Source organism: Mustelus asterias, unplaced genomic scaffold (assembly GCF_964213995.1).
Source record: "Mustelus asterias unplaced genomic scaffold, sMusAst1.hap1.1 HAP1_SCAFFOLD_76, whole genome shotgun sequence".
NCBI classification, from domain to species: Eukaryota; Metazoa; Chordata; class Chondrichthyes; order Carcharhiniformes; family Triakidae; genus Mustelus; species Mustelus asterias.
In genome coordinates, this window is record NW_027590135.1 from 398646 (window position 1) to 417785 (window position 19140).

Below are 19140 nucleotides of genomic sequence, written 5' to 3' on the forward strand. Positions count from 1 at the left end.
GGACACAATAATAGATAGAGAGAGAGAGTTAATTCCACGCTGACACTGTAATAGATTGAGGGAGAGTTAATTCCACACACATAGTAATAGATTGAGAGTTAATTCCACACTGGTACACAGTAATAGATCGGAGAGAGAGTTAATATAGGGCTAAACGGGGTCACAAAAAATCATTGCCCAGCAGGATTAAGGAAAATACCAAGGCTTTTTATACATATATAAAGAGCAAGAGGATAGCCAGGGAGAGGGTTGGCCCACTCAAGGACAAAGGAGGAAATCTATGCGTGGAGCCAGAGGAAATGGGTGAGGTATTCAATGAGTTCATTGTGTCAGTATTCACCAAAGAGAAGGACTTGGTGGATGATGAATCTGGGAAAGGGTGTGTCGATAGTTTGAATCATGTTGAGATCAATTGTTGGGGTTCTTGAGGAATATTAAGGTAGACAAGTCCCCAGGGCCTGATGGGATATACGCCAAAATACTGGGAGAGGCAAGGGAGGAAATTGCTGGGACCTTGAGAGAAATTTTTGTATCCTCACTGGCTGCAGGATTTACTGCCACTTGGAAATTAGTGGATGTATTTGCGAGAGGCAATATGGTTTTGTGAAGGGCTGGTCATGTCTCACTAACTTGATCGAGTTTTTCGAGGAAGTGACGAAGATGGTTGATGAGGGTAGGGCAGTGGATGTTGTCTACAAGGACTTCAGTAAGGCCTTTGACAAGGTCCCTCATGGCAGAATGGTGCAGAAGGTGAAGTCGCATGGGATCAGAGGTGAGCTGGCAAGGTGGATACAGATCTGGCTTGGTCTTAGAAGACAGAGGGTAGCAGTGGAAGGGTGCGATTCTGAATGGAGGACTGTGACATTTGGCGTTCCTCAGGGATCAGTGCTGGGACCTTTGCTGTTCGTAATATATATATAACTGATTTGGAGGAAAATGCAACTGGTTTGATTAGTTAGTTTGCGAACAACACAAAGGTTGGTGGATTTGCAGATAGCGATGAGCACCATCAGAGGATACAGCAGGATATAGATAGGTTGGGGGCTTGGACAGAGAGATGGCAGATGGAGTTTAATCCGGACAAATGTGAATTAATGCATTTTGGATGGTCTAATACAGATAGGAAATATACAGTCAATGGCAGAACCCTTAGGAGTATTGATAGGCAAAGGGACCTGGGTGAACAGGTACACAGGTCACTGAAAGTGGCAATGCAGGTGGAGAAGGTAGTCAAGAAGGCATACGGCATGCTTGCCTTCGTCGGCGGGGGATTGAGTTTAAAAATTGGCAAGTCATGTTGCAGCTTTATAGAATCTTAGTTAGGCTGCATTTGGAATATAGTGTTCAATTCTGGTCGCCACACTCCCAGAAGGATGTGGAGACTTTGGTGAGGGTACAGCAAAGACTTACCAGGATGTTGGCTGGTATGGAGGATATTAGCTGTGAGGAGAGGTTGGAGAAACTTGGTTTGTTCTCTCTGGAACGACAGAGGTTGAGCGGCGACCTAATGGAAGGCTACAAGATTATGAGGGGCATGGACAGAGTGGATAGTCAGAAGCTTTTTCCAATGGTGGAAGAGTCAATTACTGGGGGGGCATCGGTTTAAGGTGCGAGGGGCAAGGTTTAAAGGAGATGTATGAGGCAAGTTTTTTACACAGAGGGTGGTGGGTGCCTGGAACTCACTGCCGGGGAAGGTGGTTGAAGCAGATACAATAGTGAGTTTTAAGGGGCGTCTGGACAAATACACGAATAGGATGGGAATAGCGGGATATGGTCCCTGGAAGGGTCGGGGGTTTTATTTCAGTTGGGCAGCAAGGTCAGTGCAGGGCCGAAGGGCATGTTCCTGTGCTGTAATTTTCCTTGTTCTTTGTTCTTAATTCCACACAGACACACAGCAATTGATTGAGAGAGAGTTAATTCCACACACACACACAGCAATAGATTGAGAGAGAGTTAATTCCACACTGACACACAGTAGTAGATTGAGAGAGAGTTAATTCCACACTGACACACAGCAATAGATTGAGAGAGAGTTAATTCCACACTGACACACAGCAATAGATTGAGAGAGAGTTAATTCCACACTGACACAGCAATAGATTGAGAGAGAGTTAATTCCACACTGACACAGCAATAGATTGAGAGAGAGTTAATTCCACACTGACACACAGCAATAGATTGAGAGAGAGTTAATTCCACATTCATGCACATTAATAGATTGGGAGTTAATTCCAAGCTCTCTCTCAGTAATAGATTGAGAGAGAATTAATTCCACACTGACACACAGGAATAGATTGCGAATTAATTCCACGCTCACACACAGTAATAAATTGAGAGAGAGTTAATTCCACACACACGATACTAGAATGAGAGCTAGTCAATTCCACACTCTCACACAGTCATAGATTGAGACAGAGTTAATTCCACACTGACACTGTAATAGATTGGGAGAGAGTTAATTCCACATTCACACACAGGAATAGATGCAGAGTTAATTCCCCACTGACACACAGTAATAGATTGGGAGAGAGTTAATTCCACACTGACACACAATAATAGATTGAGACAGAGTTAATTCCACGCTCACACACAATAATAGATTGAGAGAGTTAATTCCACACTGACACACTGTAATAGATCGAGGGAGAGTTAATTCCACAGTAACGCACAGTAATAGATCAGAGAGAGTTATTTCCACACTCTCACACTGTAACAGATTGAGAGTTAATTCCACACACACACACAGATTAATAGGTTGAGAGTGGGTTAATTCCATACTGACACACAATAGATTGCGAGAGAGTTAGTTGCACTGTCACACCGTAATAGGTTGAGACAGTTAATTCCACACTGACACACAGTAATAGATTGAGAGAGAGTTAATTCCACATTCATGCACAGTAATAGATTGAGAGAGAGTTAATTCCACACTGACACACAGCAATAGATTGAGAGAGAGTTAATTCCACATGGACACACACAAATAGATTGAGAGAGAGATAATTGCACATTCCCACACAGTAATAGATTGAGAGAGATAATTCCACACTCTCACACTGTAATATATTGAGAGAGAGTCAATTCCACATTCACACACAGTAATAGATTGGGAGTTAATTCCACGCTCACACATAGTAATTGATTGAGAGAGTTTTAACTACACACTGACACTCACGAATGGATTGAGAGAGAGTTAATTCCTCACTAACACAGTGCAATGAACTCTCTCTCAATCCATTACTGTGTGTCAGTGTGGAATTAACTCTCAATGTATTGCTGTGTGTCAGTGTGGAATTAACCCCCTCTCAATCTATTACTGTGTGTCAGTGTCCAATTAACTGTCTCGATCTATTACGGTGTGACAGTGCAATGAACTCTCTCTCAATCCATTACTGTGTCACACCGTAATAGATTGAGACAGTTAATTGGACACTGACACACAGTAATAGATTGAGAGAGGGTTAATTCCACACTGACACACAGCAATAGATTGAGAGAGAGCTAATTCAACACTCACTCACTGTAATATATTGAGAGAGAGTCAATTCCACATTCACACACAGGAATAGATTGAGAATTAATTCCATGCTCTCACACAGCAACAGATTGACAGAGAGTTAATTCCACACGTACACACAGTAATAGATTGAGAGGGAGTTAATTCCACACACGAACACAAAAGTAGATTGAGAGTTAATTGCACATGGACACAGTAACAGATAGAGAGAGTTAATTCCACGCTGACACTTTAACAGATTGAGAGAGAGTTATTTCCGCACTCTCACACGGTAATAGATTGAGTGAGAGTTAATTCCACAGTCAGACAGTAATAGATTGAGTTAATTCCACACACACACAGTAATTGATTGAAAGAGAGATAATTCCACACATGCACAGTAATTGAGAGAAGGTTAATTCTACACTCACACGCAATGATAGATTGAGAGGGAGTTAATTCCACATTCAAACACAGTAATAGATTCAGAGAGAGTTAATTCAATACTGGCACACAGTAAAAGATTGAGGGAGAGTTAATTCCCCGCTCGGACACAGTAATAGATTGAGATATAATTCCACACTGACACACGGTAATTGATTGAGAGAGAGTCAATTCCACATTCACACAATGTAACAGATTGAGAGTTAATTCCACAGTGACATTGAGTAATAGATTGAGAGACAGTTAATTCCACATTCATACAAGTAATAGATTGAGGGACCGTTAATTCCACACTCTCACACAATAAAAGATTGAGAGTTACTTCCACACTCTCACACAATGATCGATTGAGAATTAATTCCACACTCTCTCACAGTAATAGATTGAGAGAGAGTTAATTCAACACTGACACACACGAATAGATTGAGACAGGGTTAATTCCGCACCCACACACAATGATCGATTGAGAGAGAGTTAATTCCACACACTCACTATGAAGCTCAGTTAATCAACACATACATTTTCAACTGGGCCATTGTCACATTGTCTAATTTGGTAAAGCCAGAAGTACAGTACTTATTTACTATCTCTGCCATACCCTCTGCTGCAGTGAGCAGTTTACCCTGCTTGGCCCTTATGAACCCCACTCTGTCCTTCACTAATCCTTTACAATTAATATGTTTGAAGAAGATGTTATGATTTGTATTAGCGCAGCCTGCTAACATTTCCTCATGCTTCCTCTTCATTATTCCAGCCTTAGCCCCTCTCCTGCATTTTGAGCTGTTTTTCATGATTTCTATTGCTATTATTATTCCAGCATGCATCATATGCCTCTTTTTTCTTCCTTATTTTCTCGTCAATAACCTCAGACATCCAGGATACTCCAGCTTTGGACACCGCATATGTGTGTCTGGTGGCTATGTACCTGGCTGGCATCCCATTCAACTCAACTTTGAAAGTCTCCCATTTGTCAACCACTGTTTTATCCTCGCAATTTGCCTCATTTGCCACATTTTGCCCTCACTTAATCTATCTGTTTCCTTTTGAAGCCTCCTTACGTATACTTCACAATTAATTTCTCATCTATCTTTATGCTGTCAGCAAATTTAGCAACGGTACCTTCAGTCCCTTCACCCAAGCAATTTTTATAAATTGTAACAATTTGTAGCCCCAGCATGAATACACCACTCATCAGATCCTGCCACCCAGAAAAAGAACCATTTGTGCTAACTCTTTTTGACCTGTTAGCTAGCCAACCATCAATCCGTGCCAAAATGATACGCCCAAAACCATGAATGTTTATTTTACACAATAATCTTTAATCTGGCACTTTGGCAAATGTCTTCTGGAAATGTAAGAACAGGACATCCACCGGTTCCCCATTCACAGCACATGGGCCTCTTTCAAAAAACTCCAATAATTTAGTTAAACATGATTTCCCTTTCAGAAAACCATATTGACTCTGCCTGATTGCCTTGTATTTTTTCCAAGTTGTAATATCTGTAATATCTTTCAGAATGGCTTCTAACATTTTCCCGATGACAGCTGTTAGGCTAACAGCCTGTAGTTTCCTGCTTTCTGTCTCCATCCCTTTTTGAATCAAGGTAGTATTATCGGCCAGTAAGTTTCACGTCGGTGGTGGGCAAGTTATTGGAAGGTGTGATAAGGGATAGGATCTACAAATATTTGGATAGACAGGGACTTATTAGGGAGAGTCAACATGGCTTTGTGCGTGGTAGGTCATGTTTGACCAATCTATTAGAGTTTTTCGAGGAGGTTACCAGGAAAGTGGATGAAGGGAAGGCGGTGGATGTTGTCTACCTGGATTTCAGCAAGGCCTTTGACAAGGTCCCTCATGGGAGGTTAGTTAGGAAGGTTCAGTCGCTGGGTATACATGGGGAGGTAGTAAATTGGATTAGACACTGGCTCAATGGAAGAAGCCAGAGAGTGGTTGTGGAGGATTGCTTCTCTGAGTGGAGGCCTGTGACTAGTGGTGTGCCGCAGGGATCGGTGTTGGGTCCATTGTTGTTTGTCATCTATATCAATGATCTGGATGATAATGTGGTAAATTGGATCGGCAAGTTTGCTGATGATACAAAGATTGGAGGTGTAGTGGACAGTGAGGAAGGTTTTCAAAGCTTGCAGAGGGATTTGGACCAACTAGAAAAATGGGCTGAAAAATGGCGAATGGAATTTAACGCAGCCAAGTGTGAGATATTGCGCTTTGGAAGGACAAACCAAAGTAGAACGTACAGGGTAAATGGTAGGACTCTGAAGAGTGCAGTTGATCAGAGGGATCTGGGAATACAGGTACAGAGTTCCCTAAAAGTGACGTCACAGGTGGATAGGGTCGTAAAGAGTGCCTTTGGTACATTGGCCTTTATAAATCGGAGTATCGAGTATAAAAGTTGGAGTGTTATGGTAAGGTTATATAAGGCATTGGTGAGACCGAATTTGGAGTATTGTGTACAGTTTTGGTCACCTAGTTACAGGAAGGATGTAAATAAGATTGAAAGAGTGCAGAGAAGGTTCACAAGGATGTTGCCGGGACTTGAGAAGCTGAGTTACAGAGAGAGATTGAATAGGTTGGGACTTTATTCCCTGGAGCGTAGAAGATTGAGGGGAGATTTGATAGAGGTGTATAAGATTTTGATGGGTATAGATAGAGTGAATGCAAGCAGGCTTTTTCCGCTGAGGCTAGGGGAGAGAAAAACCAGAGGGCATGGGTTAAGGGTGAAAGGAGAAAAGTTTAAAGGGAATATTAGGGGGGGCTTCTTCACGCAGAGTGTGGTGGGAGTGTGGAATGAGCTGCCGGATAAAGTGGTAAATGCGGGGTCACTTTTAACATTTAAGAAAACTTGGACGGGTTCATGGATGAGAGGGGTGTGGAGGGATATGGTCCAAGTGTAGGTCAGTGGGACTAGGCATAAAATGGTTCGGCACAGACAAGAAGGGCCAAAAGGCCTGTTTCTGAGCTGTAATTTTCTATGGTTCTATGGTATTACATTTGTTATATTTCAACCTAATGGAACATTCTCCAAAGCCAGGGAATTTTGCAAAATTAAAACAAATGCATCAACTATCTCTTTCACCACTTCTTTCATGTCCTTCACGAGAAGTCCATCCGGACCCAGGAATTTGTCAGCCTGTCGACCCGACAATTTGCTCAATACCACTTTCCCTGTTGATTGGAATTTTCCTGTGTTCCTCCCTCCCTTCCATTTGCTGGTTTCCAGCTATTTCTGGGATGCTACTTGTATCCTCTACAGTGAACACCAATGAAAAATACATTTGCCAATACCCTGTTTTCCATTATCAATCCCCCAGTTGCACTTTCTATAGAACCAGTGCTCACTCTGCTAACTCTTTCCTTGTTCAACTATCGACAGAATCTCTGACTATCCACCGTAACCCCGTAACTATCCCCGTAACCCCACATAGTTATCCGGCAAATCCATCTAAACTATGCATCCCGGGACACTAAGGGGCAATTTAGCACGGCCAATCCACCTAACCCGCACATCTTTTCAATCGCTTCTCGGCCTTTTGGCTAAGATCAAGTGTAGTATGGATTGGATGCTGCACTTGGTTGAGGTCATGAGGTTACATTGAAGCTTCATATGTTTCATATGAAGCAATTTTTAAAAGCGGCATCTCGGCCTTTTGGCTAAGATGCAAATGAGCTCAAGCCTTGGAGGAGGAACCTCCCCCAACTCCATTCAGCTTGGCTCATGTAGATCGAGCCCAGGACAGGGTAATTTGGTCGCTTGCCCTGACTTGTCAGCCTGGATCGGAAATGTCTCAACTTGTTGAGACTCTGAATTGAATTTGATTGAATTGGAAAAGTACAAAAAAATGTCTGGAAGAGGAAAGAGCGGCGGGAAAGCTCGGGCCAAGGCCAAGTCTCGCTCCTCCCGGGCTGGACTGCAGTTCCCGGTGGGCCGTGTTCACAGGCTCCTGAGAAAGGGCAACTATGCTGAGCGTGTGGGTGCCGGAGCCCCGGTCTATCTGGCTGCTGTGCTCGAGTATCTGACCGCTGAAATCCTGGAGCTGGCCGGGAACGCGGCCCGGGACAACAAGAAGACCCGCATCATCCCCAGACACCTGCAGCTGGCCGTCCGCAACGACGAGGAGCTCAACAAGCTGCTGGGAGGAGTGACCATCGCTCAGGGCGGGGTGCTGCCTAATATCCAGGCCGTGCTGCTGCCCAAGAAAAGCAGCGCTGGGTCCGCGAAGAGCAAGTGAAGCGACCATTCTTTAATCTGATAACCCAAAGGCTCTTTTCAGAGCCACTCACTTTATCTGAAAAAGGGCGAGCTGGTGTCTATCGGTCAGTTTCTGCACTGCTATTCACAGTACAGCTGTTTCCCGCTTTGTTCTATCAATCCGTACGATTGACACAGACAGTATTTTAATGCAAGTTGCTGCTGTTTATCGGGGAAACTATCCCAGTGAACGGAAATGATCCTATTTCAAATATAATTGCTTTAAAATGTGATAATCTGCGAGGATATTCAACTGCAGCCCATCGGTTTTCAAAGTCAGTCACTCGATCTGGAAAAGTGTTAATTATTGTCTATGCGAATGTGCAAGCGTTTCTGCAATGGCTATACTTGTGTGAGTGGGCTCCTGTTTGAGACATGCTTCATATTCTGAACCTAATTGACGCAATTTTCAATACTCGCTGCGACTCGAAACACGTGCGGAGAAAGTGGATTTGCGGAATTATTGCTCGGAAACTGAAACGATCGCAGGTTTAATAAAACCACTGTAAAATTGAATTGCGGTAGAACTGTTAACGGCATCGTTTTTACTCTAACCATCAAAGGATTGGAGTTATGAGTGACCTCAATGCAACGGAGGGTTAATTGTAACATTGAGAGGTTTCAGTTTTGGAGTCCTGGGAATATTCTGTCCTGGGAATTCAAACACTAGAATCGTTAACAGGAGATCGCAGCTCTTTCATTTGCCGATTTGGTGGCTCTTAAAAGAGCCGTTGTTGTACTTGGTGCCGAGGTCGGGTTTTAGGCGCGTTCCCCGCGGATGCGGCGGGCCAGCTGGATGTCTTTGGGCATGATGGTGACTCGCTTGGCGTGGATGGCGCACAGGTTGGTGTCCTCAAAGAGCCCCACCAGGTAAGCCTCGCTGGCCTCCTGCAGGGCCATGACGGCCGAGCTCTGGAAGCGCAGGTCTGTCTTGAAGTCCTGAGCGATCTCTCGCACCAGGCGCTGGAAGGGCAGTTTGCGGATCAGCAGCTCGGTGGATTTCTGGTAGCGGCGGATCTCCCTCAGAGCCACAGTGCCGGGTCTGTAGCGATGAGGCTTCTTCACTCCGCCCGTGGCTGGAGCGCTCTTCCGGGCAGCTTTGGTAGCCAGCTGTTTGCGAGGAGCTTTCCCTCCGGTCGATTTGCGCGCTGTCTGCTTGGTCCTGGCCATTTTCTGAACGGATGCAGCACAATCTGAGACACAAAGACTGTTAATACAGAGTCTGCGCTGCATCCGCCTTTTTAAACTCTGTGAGGGACCGCCCCCAGCGGGAATTGGCCCAGGAAGTTTCAATCAAACTGTGACCAGCGAATTAATGTCTGTACCTCAGGTTCTGATTGGTTCAGTTGTTTTCTTAACCGCCCCTTTCAGAAATTCCGCCGTTTTCTGTGCAGGAAATAACCGTTTGTATAAAATAAGTCTTCATTCCGTCCTAAATAAGATAATTCCCAGAAACATTGAAGATTTGAAGTCTATCTCCCCCGACTTAGTGCTTTAGAGCCTTTTCCCGCTCTCTGGGCTGTTCATTCCCAGAATCTCACGCTGTTCCACTCGATCCCTGTCCCTCTGCTCTCCAGCCCATTCAGATTTCCCCTCTCCTGTCGCTTGTAAAATTCGCCGCCGTTTTCGGGGGAAAGGATCAGAAATCAGTCGCTTCTCTGTGTCTCCCTGAAGCCGGTGTGAAAGAACAAAGAACAAAGAACAATACAGCACAGGAACAGGCCCTTCGGCCCTCCAAGCCCGTGCCGCTCCCCGGTCCAGGATTGAATCCTGAATCCAGGATCCCCGCCCAATTTTCCAGCCTATCTACATACCAATATCCTATCCACCGAGCTGTCCCTCACAGCTACGATGCTTTGTTCATCACAACCTATTAACTCACCCCCACCCCCCTATTCCAGACCATGTGATCTCCAGGGAGAGGCGAAAACCCAGAGTGAAAACCCCAGGGCCAATATGGGGAAAAAAAATCTAGGAAATTCCTCTCCGACCCCCTGAGGCGATCGAAACGAGTCCAGGAGATCACAATGGCCCTGATCGGAAAATGCTTCCCAACCCTAGTCATTTCCACTTCCACGAACACCATATGAATTCCCTGCCCCCGAGACAGGTTCCCAACTATCCGCAGTCTCGCTCTGTACTGGCACCAGCAAGATGATCATAGAATGAAGCCTTGAAACGAGAAACAAGGAACACTTAGCCCGTGCCGCTCCCTGGTCCAAACTAGACCACTCTTTTGTATCCCTCCATTCCCACTCTGTTCATATAGCTGTCTAGATAAGTCTTAAACGTTCCCAGTGTGTCCGCCTCCACCACCTTGCCCGGCAACACATTCCAGGCCCCCACGACCCTCTGTGTGAAATATGTCCTTCTGATATCTGTGTTAAACCTCCCCCCCTTCACCTTGAACCTATGACCCCTCGTGAACGTCACCACCGACCCGGGGAAAAGCTTCCCACCGTCCACCCTATCTATGCCTTTCATAATTTTATACACCTCTATTAAGTCTCCCCTCATCCTCCGTCTTTCCAAGGAGAACAAACTCAGTTTCCCCAATCTCTCCTCATAACCAAGCCCCTCCATACCAGGCAACATCCTGGTAAACCTCCTCTGTACTCTCTCCAAAGCCTCCACATCCTTCTGGTAGTGTGGCGACCAGAACTGGACGCAGTATTCCAAATGCGGCCGAACCAACGTTCTATACACCTGCAACATCAGGCCCCAACTCTTATACTCTATGCCCCGTCCTATAAAGGCAAGCATGCCATATGCCGCCTTCACCACCTTCTCCACCTGTGACGTCACCTTCAAAGATCTGTGGACTTGCACACCCAGGTCCCTCTGCGTCTCTACACCCTTTATGGTTCTTCCATTTATCGTGTAGCTCCTCCCTACATTATTCCCACCAAAATGCATCACTTCGCATTTATCAGGATTGAACTCCATCTGCCATTTCCTTGCCCAAATTTCCAGCCTATCTATATCCTTCTGTAGCCTCTGACAATGTTCCTCACTATCTGCAAGTCCTGCCAGTTTTGTGTCGTCCGCAAACTTACTGATCACCCCAGTTACTCCTTCTTCCAGATCATTTATATAAATCACAAACAGCAGAGGTCCCAATACAGAGCCCTGCGGTACACCACTAGTCACAGGCCTCCAGCCGGAAAAAGACCCTTCCACTACCACCCTCTGTCTTCTATGACAAAGCCAGTTCTCCACCCATCTAGCCACCTCCCCCTTTATCCCATGAGATCCAACCTTTTTCACTAGCCTACCATGAGGGACTTTGTCAAATGCTTTACTAAAGTCCATATAGACGACATCCACGGCCCTTCCTTCGTCAACCATTTTGGTCACTTCTTCAAAAAACACCACCAGGTTAGTGAGGCATGACCTCCCTCTCACAAAACCATGTTGACTATCGTTAATGAGTTTATTCCTTTCTAAATGCGCATACATCCTATCTCTAAGAATCTTCTCCAACAACTTCCCCACCACGGACGTCAAGCTCACCGGCCTATAATTACCCGGGTTATCCTTCCTACCCTTCTTAAATAACGGGACCACATTGGCTATCCTCCAATCCTCTGGGACCTCACCTGCGTCCAGTGACGAGACAAAGATTTGCGTCAGAGGCCCAACGATTTCACCTCTCGTCTCCCTGAGCAGCCTTGGATAGATTCCATCAGGCCCTGGGGATTTGTCAGTCTTTATATTCTCTAACAAACCTAACACTTCCTCCTTTGTAATGGAGATTTTCTCCAACGGTTCAACACTCCCCTCAGAGACACTCCCGGTCAACACATCCCTCTCCTTTGTGAATACCGATGCAAAGTATTCATTTAGGATCTCCCCTACTTCTTTGGGCTCCAAGCATAAGTCCCCACTTTTGTCCCTGAGAGGTCCGATTTTTTCCCTAACAACCCTTTTGTTCCTAACGTATGAATAAAATGCCTTGGGATTCTCCTTAATCCTGTCTGCCAAGAACATTTCGTGACCCCTTTTTGCTCTTCTAATTCCCCGTTTGAGTACTTTCCTACTTTCTTTGTACTCCTCCAGAGCTCCCTCCGTTTTGAGCTGCTTGGGCCGAACATACGCCTCTCTTTTCCTTTTGACCAGTCCCTCAATTTCCCTGGTTATCCAGGGTTCTCTAATCCTACCCTTCCTATCCTTCTTTTTTACAGGCACATGCTTGTCCTGTAGCCCTAACAACCGTTCCTTAAAAGACTGCCACATACCAGATGTAGATTTACCCTCAAACAGCCTCTCCCAATCAAGAGCTGCCAATTTCTGCCTGATCCCAATAAAGTTAGCCTTCCCCCAGAAAGGGGTTGAGTCTGTTGTTTGTTACAGAGAGTGACTTCATATTTGTCCCTTTTGACATTACTGAATAGAGTCGTTTGCTGCCCGTGGCGGACAAATGTTCACAAATGAAACCTCTTTGTAAAATAATCTTACAGCAGAATATTAATTGAGAATCTATTTTTAATAAGTTAAGAATTTGTCTCAATTCCCTTTCCCGCACTGAAATTGGCGGCATTTCCCCCAATTCAGAATTTCTGCTGGTTGACAGTTGAAGCCAATGATTGGCTCAATGTTCACATTCGATGCTCTGCGATTGGTTCAGAGCTGCGAGTGCGGAGAGGATGGCCAATCAGAAGCAGGCTGGGGTTGGAGCGGCTCAAACTGCAGGAATTGCGGGTTTGTGAATGACTGAGCGGAAACTGATCAGTTTCACAAAGCGTCAGTTTCAGTGCAGGAAACAACCGTCTGGGGGCAAATAGCATCACAACTGGGACTGGTTCCAGTGAACGATTCACCGGCTGCTGCTACTAAACTCCGCTATTCCAGAGAAAGCTTTGATAAACTCTATCCAAACACTGAGTGATTAAACAGGAGTGATGTGGCGTTTCACTGAGGGCACATGTCAACTGGGGGCTGCTTCGACAATCCACTTAAAAATTTCAAAAACAATCCGCATCGCTGCTCCAAATGAAATGTTAAATTCGGTGATTCCCGCACTGTAACCTAAACAAAACAAACATGCATCTCAAACACTGAACAGCCTGTCCCAGCCCCCGTCCCCAGGTCACTGCTCTCTCTGTGAAGCGGTGAGTGGCTCTTAAAAGAGCCTTTGTGTGTTCGGTAGGAAGGTTGCAGTTGTTCAGCCGCCGAATCCATAGAGAGTGCGGCCCTGGCGTTTCAGAGCGTACACCACATCCATGGCAGTGACCGTCTTGCGCTTGGCGTGTTCAGTGTAGGTGACCGCATCCCTGATCACATTCTCCAGGAAAACCTTCAGCACCCCGCGAGTCTCCTCATAGATCAAACCCGAGATCCGCTTGACACCGCCACGGCGAGCCAGGCGGCGGATTGCTGGCTTGGTGATGCCCTGGATATTATCACGAAGCACTTTGCGGTGCCGCTTTGCGCCGCCTTTACCCAGTCCTTTGCCCCCTTTCCCTCTGCCAGACATGATGATTCTTCACTCAGATCTCTGCACAATATGAGAGGAAATCTTTCAGGCTCCTTTTATACAGCCCGCCCCGACCTGACTGAGAAAGGCGGAGTGAGAGCAGAGAGGGGAGGAGATAGAGTGAAGATTGAACACAGAGCGGGAGGGAGGAGAGAGCCGGACTGACACACACACACAGAACGGCCCCTGATCTTTCAGCTCCACCTCCAGTTTCTGCAACCGCCAATTTCAACCCGTTTATTAACAATGGAAGCGAAACACAGCTCCCCACACAAACCCTTCCAGAGCCGCCCTTCACACACAAGAGTTTCTACAAACCCGGAGCTTTGAAATATGGAATCAAAACAGAAAATGCTGCAACTAATTAGCAGCTCCGGCAGCTTTTGTGAAGAGAGAGAGAGACAGAGTTAACGTTTCGGGTCGTGACTTTGTTCTTTTGTGTTTTTAAACCTGGTCCGTAATAATTCCCAGTCAGTAATATTCCGACGTAAACACAGTCGATTCGAGAGCAAGAATCTTCCTCCGGAACATCCTCACACACATCTGCTTCTCGCTGTTTGCAAACACTTTATTGAAGCTGTTTCGGGCAATCTCCTGTGTTAAAATTAAGGGAGTCAGGATGGCCGAGCGGTCTAAGGCGCTGCGTTCAGGTCGCAGTCTCCTCTGGAGGCGTGGGTTCAAATCCCACTCCTGACATTGATGTTTGGCTAAGAATTGCCGTCTCAGAGCGCCAGGCACCTGGGTTCGATTCCCGGCTGAGGTCACTGTCTGTGTGGAGTTTGCACATTCTCCCCGGGCTTTCTCCGGTTTCCTCCCGCACACCAAAGTGCCTGTCAGGTTGATTGGCCATGCTAAATTGCACCGGAGTGTCTGGTCAATAAATAGGGTCATGGGGATCCGGACTGGGTGGGATTGAGGTCGGTTCAGACTCGATGGGACGATTGGCCTCCTTCTGCACTGCAGGGATTCGATTAAAAATTAGGCTGCAATGCGGTATTTAGCCGCCAGTGTTACTGTCTCACACTGAATCTACCAGACATCTTTATTATGAGAGAAAGTGGCGATTGAACAAATGTCAAATTCAAATGAAATTTGCTTTAGTCTGAATTTGAAATGATCTCTATTGAGAATGAGCCGGGCCGCGGGACAGGAATCATTTTCTTGCGGGATCAGCTCTTTCCTGAGAGATGTGGGTGGCTCTGAGAAGAGCCTTTGGGTTCAGAGGTTTACAATTTGCTCGGGTTGTTTCACTTCTTTCCTGACGCTTTCTTCGCTTTTGCTGCTTTCACTTTGGGTTTGGCCTTCGATTTAGTCACTTTTTTGACAGACTTTCCGCCCGTCACCTTCTTCACAGGAGACTTTTTCTTCAGGGCTGCTTTCTTCACCGCCTTTTTTGGAGTTGCCGCCTTCTTGCTGCTTGTTTTCTTCACTGTTGATTTCTTCACTGGAGTTTTCTTTGCTGCGAGTTTCTTTGCTGCGGGTTTCTTCGCTGCGGGTTTCTTGGCTGCTGCTTTCTTTGTTGTCAGCTTCTTGGCCGCTGTTTTCTTTACTAAAGATTTCTTGGCTGTTGGTTTCTTCACCTTCTTTCCCATTTTCCCCGGGCTTTCCTTCTGAGCGAGTTTGAAGGAGCCGGAGGCGCCCTGTCCCTTTGTCTGCACCAGAGACCCTGTCTCCACCTTCCTCTTGATCGTTAACCTGATCTGGGAGCCGCGCTTCCCCACATCCACTCCGCTGCCAGCCAAAGCTTTCTTTATCGCGGCCAGGGACATCCCATTGCGATCGCTGCAACCCGCCACAACATTGAGGATCTGCTCGCCTAACTTGGGACCGGCTGCCGCAGGTCGGGGAGCCGCCTTCTTCTTCCTGGGAGACTTCACTTGAGCGGGAGCGGCTGGAGGAGCCGTTTCGGCGGCTGCAGTTTCAGTCATATCCGAGAGTGTGTGGAAAATCTGTGTGAGAGTCAGAACTGGATCCGAAATGAACCCAGTGGTGGCGGCACAGAGCAACTTAAAGGCAGAGAGCGGACGGAGCAGAGACAAGCTGCTGTCAGCTCCCGGCTCCTCCAACCTCTCTGTGTTTCTCTCTCCTCACAAACTCTCCCATTGCAATGAAATTCCGCCTCTCCAGAGATCCAGCTCACATCCTTCATGTCTCTGACACACGAATGTTTGCTGTTGAAAAGGTTTCACTCGAACTGAGGACTCCATTTTCCACTGAAACCCGTTTTACTGCTGCACTGATCGCGCTCTCACGCGATAGCTGACATGTTCTCGACTTTGCCACTGAAATCTTCAATTTAGCGAAACAATTGCCTTGAAATCTCACTTTGGGGCTCAGCAGCGGGTTTAGCGGGAATCTTTGATTGAAAAATTGTTTTATTTTACACAAGAGAGACTCGGAGATCTCATGATCAGAACAGACACACAAACACAGTTGGATTAGTCTGACCCGCCCGCTCCTTTCATACACTCTCTCTTCCACAATATTCACACCTACACATTCACGGGACAAAACTTTCACCAAATGTAAGGTCCCAGGACGGAATTTCTCCTCCTTCCGGCCTTTGCTCCGGATTCCAGGGGGTGAGTTAGTTTTTCACCTCAGTAACTGTTAAACACTCTGAGGCCCGCTCCCCACAGATTGTCTTTGAATTCATTCATGGAATGTGGGCGTCGCTGTCTGGGTCAGCATTTATTGCCCATCCCTAATTGCCCTTGGGAAGGTGGTGATGAGCTGCCTTCTGGAACCGCTGCAGTCCATGTGGTGTAGGACCACATCTGTTAACCAGATTCCGTGGCCAGAGCCAATCATATCTGTTTTTTCCCCCCAGTTATTACTGTGATTGCAGAGATCACTGTGTTTGTTTACGATGAAAATACAAATTATCTGCTCTTGGAGTCTCTGGATTTCCTGTTTTATTTGTTTCTCCTGCACTGACAGGTAACAATAAACCACAACCTCAACAACCAGTGACTGCCAGTTAAATAATCATCCCCCACTCGCTGATAATGGAGTTTCTGACAGTGGCAGACAGTTCCTGACCATCCTCCGATTGGACCTGGAGGGAACCAGATTCATTGTCAGAGCTGGACTTTCTCACTGAGGGAGTGGCACAGTCAGGTGAACGATGGAGGTGGAGTGGTGACTGGGAGAGCGTTTGACCAAACGTCAGTTCCTGACCATCACAGTGGTGATTTATTTAATTCGCTATCGCATGTCACAACAGTAGGTGGGCACTCCGAAAATAAAATTCACTGAAGATTTCTAATGGAAAATCAAGCTTCAATTTGCTTTCAGTTGTTTAAATGAAAGGACAGGCCTCAAAATTAAACAATGAGTTCCCAGTCAGAAACAACAGTAAAAAGATAAATTGAACTGTCCAGAAAAACGAGACAAGCCAAGTTCAGTTTCCAAACTGTGCTATGGACACACCTGGTGCGGAATGAAATCAGCAACTCAGGTAGTTCCGTAATTACAACTGATTAAAATAACGATTCCTTGAGCAGAGTGAGCGATGGTGGTATAGTGGTGAGCATAGCTGCCTTCCAAGCAGTTGACCCGGGTTCGATTCCCGGCCATCGCATCCATAATTTGTTTTAGAACTTTATCCGCGAATATTATTTTAAACCGAGTGGACAAAAACAGGGCGAACGCAACATTTGACAAGAGTGAATTAAAATAGACCTATCAGTTTTTATTTTTTTCTATTCGGACGTAATTCGTTTCTCATGAAAAAATATTGAAATAGGAAAACAAATCTCTGACATCAAATGAGTTCTCCGTTCGTGACAAAGATACAAAGTAACGGTAGAGGAACACATTTCAGCTCACACACTGTGCTCTGCACAATCCCGGTACTTGATAGAAGTTAATATGAACATTACTGAGGTTACATTATTTACCGAAATGCGCAGCTGTGATGGCCGAGTGGTTAAGGCGTTGGACTTGAAATCCAATGGGGTCTCGCCGCGCAGGTTCGAGCCCTGCTCGCAGCGGTTATGATTGTGAAGTGTTTACTTCCGCTATTTCAGACAACCAAAAAACCTGCTGATTTTTTGGTATGAAGTATTTCGATCGCCATCATGCTTTCAGCTGCATGGTTCCGGGCCGGGTGCAGGAAGGTGAGCTTGGAAAGGGGGGCCTCGGACTGGCATGGACAAGATCGGCCGAATGGGTTCCGAGTCAGAGAGGTTTACAGCGTAGAAACAGGCCCTTCGGCCCAACTTGTCCATGCCGCCCTTTTTTTAAACCACTAAGCTAATCCCATTTGCCTGCATTTGGCCCACATCCCTGCGTTTGGCCCATATCCCTCTACACCCATCTTACCCATGTAACTGTCGAAATGCATTTTAAAAGACAAAATTGTACCCACCTACTACCTCTGGCAGCTTGTTCCAGACACTCACCACCCTCTGTGTAAAAAAAATGTCATGATGTGGAGATGCCGGCGTTGGACTGGGGTAAACACAGTAAGAAGTTTAACAACAGCAGGTTAAAGTCCAACAGGTTTATTTGGTAGCAAAAGCCACACATGTGGCTTTTGTCCCTCTGGACACTTTTGTATCTCTCCCCTCTCACCTTAAACCTGTGCACTCGAGCTTTCGACTCCCCAACCTTTGGGAAAAGATATTAACTATTCTAGCTGATCTGTGTCCCTCATTATTTTATAGATCTCTATAAGATCACCCCTCAGCCTCCTACGTCCAGAGAAAAAGATCCCAGTCTATCCAGCCTCGCCTTAAAACTCAAACCATCAAGTCCCGGTAGCATCCTAGTAAATCTTTTCTGCATGCTCTCTCGTTTAATGATATCCTTTCTATAATAGTGACTAGGACTGTACACAGTATTCCAAGTGTGGCCTTACCAGTGACTTGTATGACTTCAACAGGACGTCCCAACTCCTGTATTCAATGTTCTGACCGATGAAACCAAGCATGCCAAATGCCTTCTTCACCACTCTGTCCACCTGTGACTCCACTTTCAATGAGCTTTGAACATGTACCCCGAGATCTCTTTGTTCTGCATCTCTCCCCAATGCTCTGCCATTAACTTGGTAAGTCTGCCCTGGTTCAATCTACCAAAATGCATCACCTTGCATTTGTCTGAATTAAACTCCGTCTGTCATTCGTCAGCCCACTGGCCCAATTGATCAAGATCCCTTTACAATTGGAGATAACTTTCCTCACTGTCCACGATGCCACCAATCTTGGTGTCATCTGCACACTTACTAACCATGCCTCCTATATTCTCATCCAAATCATTAAAATAAATGACAAATAACAGTGGACCCAGCACTGATCCCTGAGGCACACCCCTCGGGACTCCAGTTTGAAAAACAACCCACTACAACCACCCTCTGGCTTCTGTCAAGAAGCCAATTTTGTATTCATTAAGATACCTCACCCTGGATCCCGTGAGATTTAACCTTATGCAACAACCTATCTTGCGGTACCTTGTTA

The 19140-nt window shown here is 45.9% G+C and overlaps 4 protein-coding genes, 3 non-coding genes and 1 pseudogene across 7 annotated transcripts; 5 read left to right on the forward strand and 3 right to left on the reverse strand.

The window, feature by feature from the left end:
• Positions 1-7470: 7470 nt before the first annotated feature.
• Positions 7471-7680, forward strand: LOC144483613 (U2 spliceosomal RNA; annotated as a pseudogene).
• A 115-nt stretch (positions 7681-7795) lies between these two features.
• LOC144483583 (histone H2A-like) lies at positions 7796-8185 on the forward strand. Its single transcript, XM_078202219.1, has one exon. It carries the CDS (start codon positions 7796-7798, stop codon positions 8183-8185), a length of 390 nt encoding a protein of 129 aa, XP_078058345.1.
• Positions 8186-8964: 779 nt separating this feature from the next.
• LOC144483611 (histone H3) lies at positions 8965-9375 on the reverse strand. The gene has a single exon (XM_078202242.1). It carries the CDS (start codon positions 9373-9375, stop codon positions 8965-8967), a length of 411 nt encoding a protein of 136 aa, XP_078058368.1.
• Positions 9376-13369: 3994 nt separating this feature from the next.
• Positions 13370-13681, reverse strand: LOC144483552 (histone H4). The gene has a single exon (XM_078202190.1). The coding sequence runs from the start codon at positions 13679-13681 to the stop codon at positions 13370-13372; it is 312 nt and encodes a 103-aa protein (XP_078058316.1).
• Positions 13682-14294: 613 nt separating this feature from the next.
• Positions 14295-14377, forward strand: trnal-cag (transfer RNA leucine (anticodon CAG)). Its single transcript has one exon. It is a non-coding gene; the product is annotated as a tRNA-Leu (tRNA).
• Positions 14378-14928: 551 nt separating this feature from the next.
• On the reverse strand, positions 14929-15609 carry LOC144483553 (histone H1-like). Its single transcript, XM_078202191.1, has one exon. The coding sequence runs from the start codon at positions 15607-15609 to the stop codon at positions 14929-14931; it is 681 nt and encodes a 226-aa protein (XP_078058317.1).
• A 1583-nt stretch (positions 15610-17192) lies between these two features.
• On the forward strand, positions 17193-17264 carry trnag-ucc (transfer RNA glycine (anticodon UCC)). Its single transcript has one exon. It is a non-coding gene; the product is annotated as a tRNA-Gly (tRNA).
• Positions 17265-17594: 330 nt separating this feature from the next.
• Positions 17595-17676, forward strand: trnas-uga (transfer RNA serine (anticodon UGA)). The gene has a single exon. It is a non-coding gene; the product is annotated as a tRNA-Ser (tRNA).
• Positions 17677-19140: the final 1464 nt, after the last annotated feature.

What these genes read in the sequence shown, in the direction of transcription:
- LOC144483553 (XM_078202191.1), bottom strand. Translation starts at nt 15,609, where the DNA reads ATGACTGAAACTGCAGCCGCCGAAACGGCTCCTCCAGCCGCTCCCGCT.
- LOC144483611 (XM_078202242.1), bottom strand. Translation starts at nt 9,375, where the DNA reads ATGGCCAGGACCAAGCAGACAGCGCGCAAATCGACCGGAGGGAAAGCT.
- LOC144483552 (XM_078202190.1), bottom strand. Translation starts at nt 13,681, where the DNA reads ATGTCTGGCAGAGGGAAAGGGGGCAAAGGACTGGGTAAAGGCGGCGCA.
- LOC144483583 (XM_078202219.1), top strand. Translation starts at nt 7,796, where the DNA reads ATGTCTGGAAGAGGAAAGAGCGGCGGGAAAGCTCGGGCCAAGGCCAAG.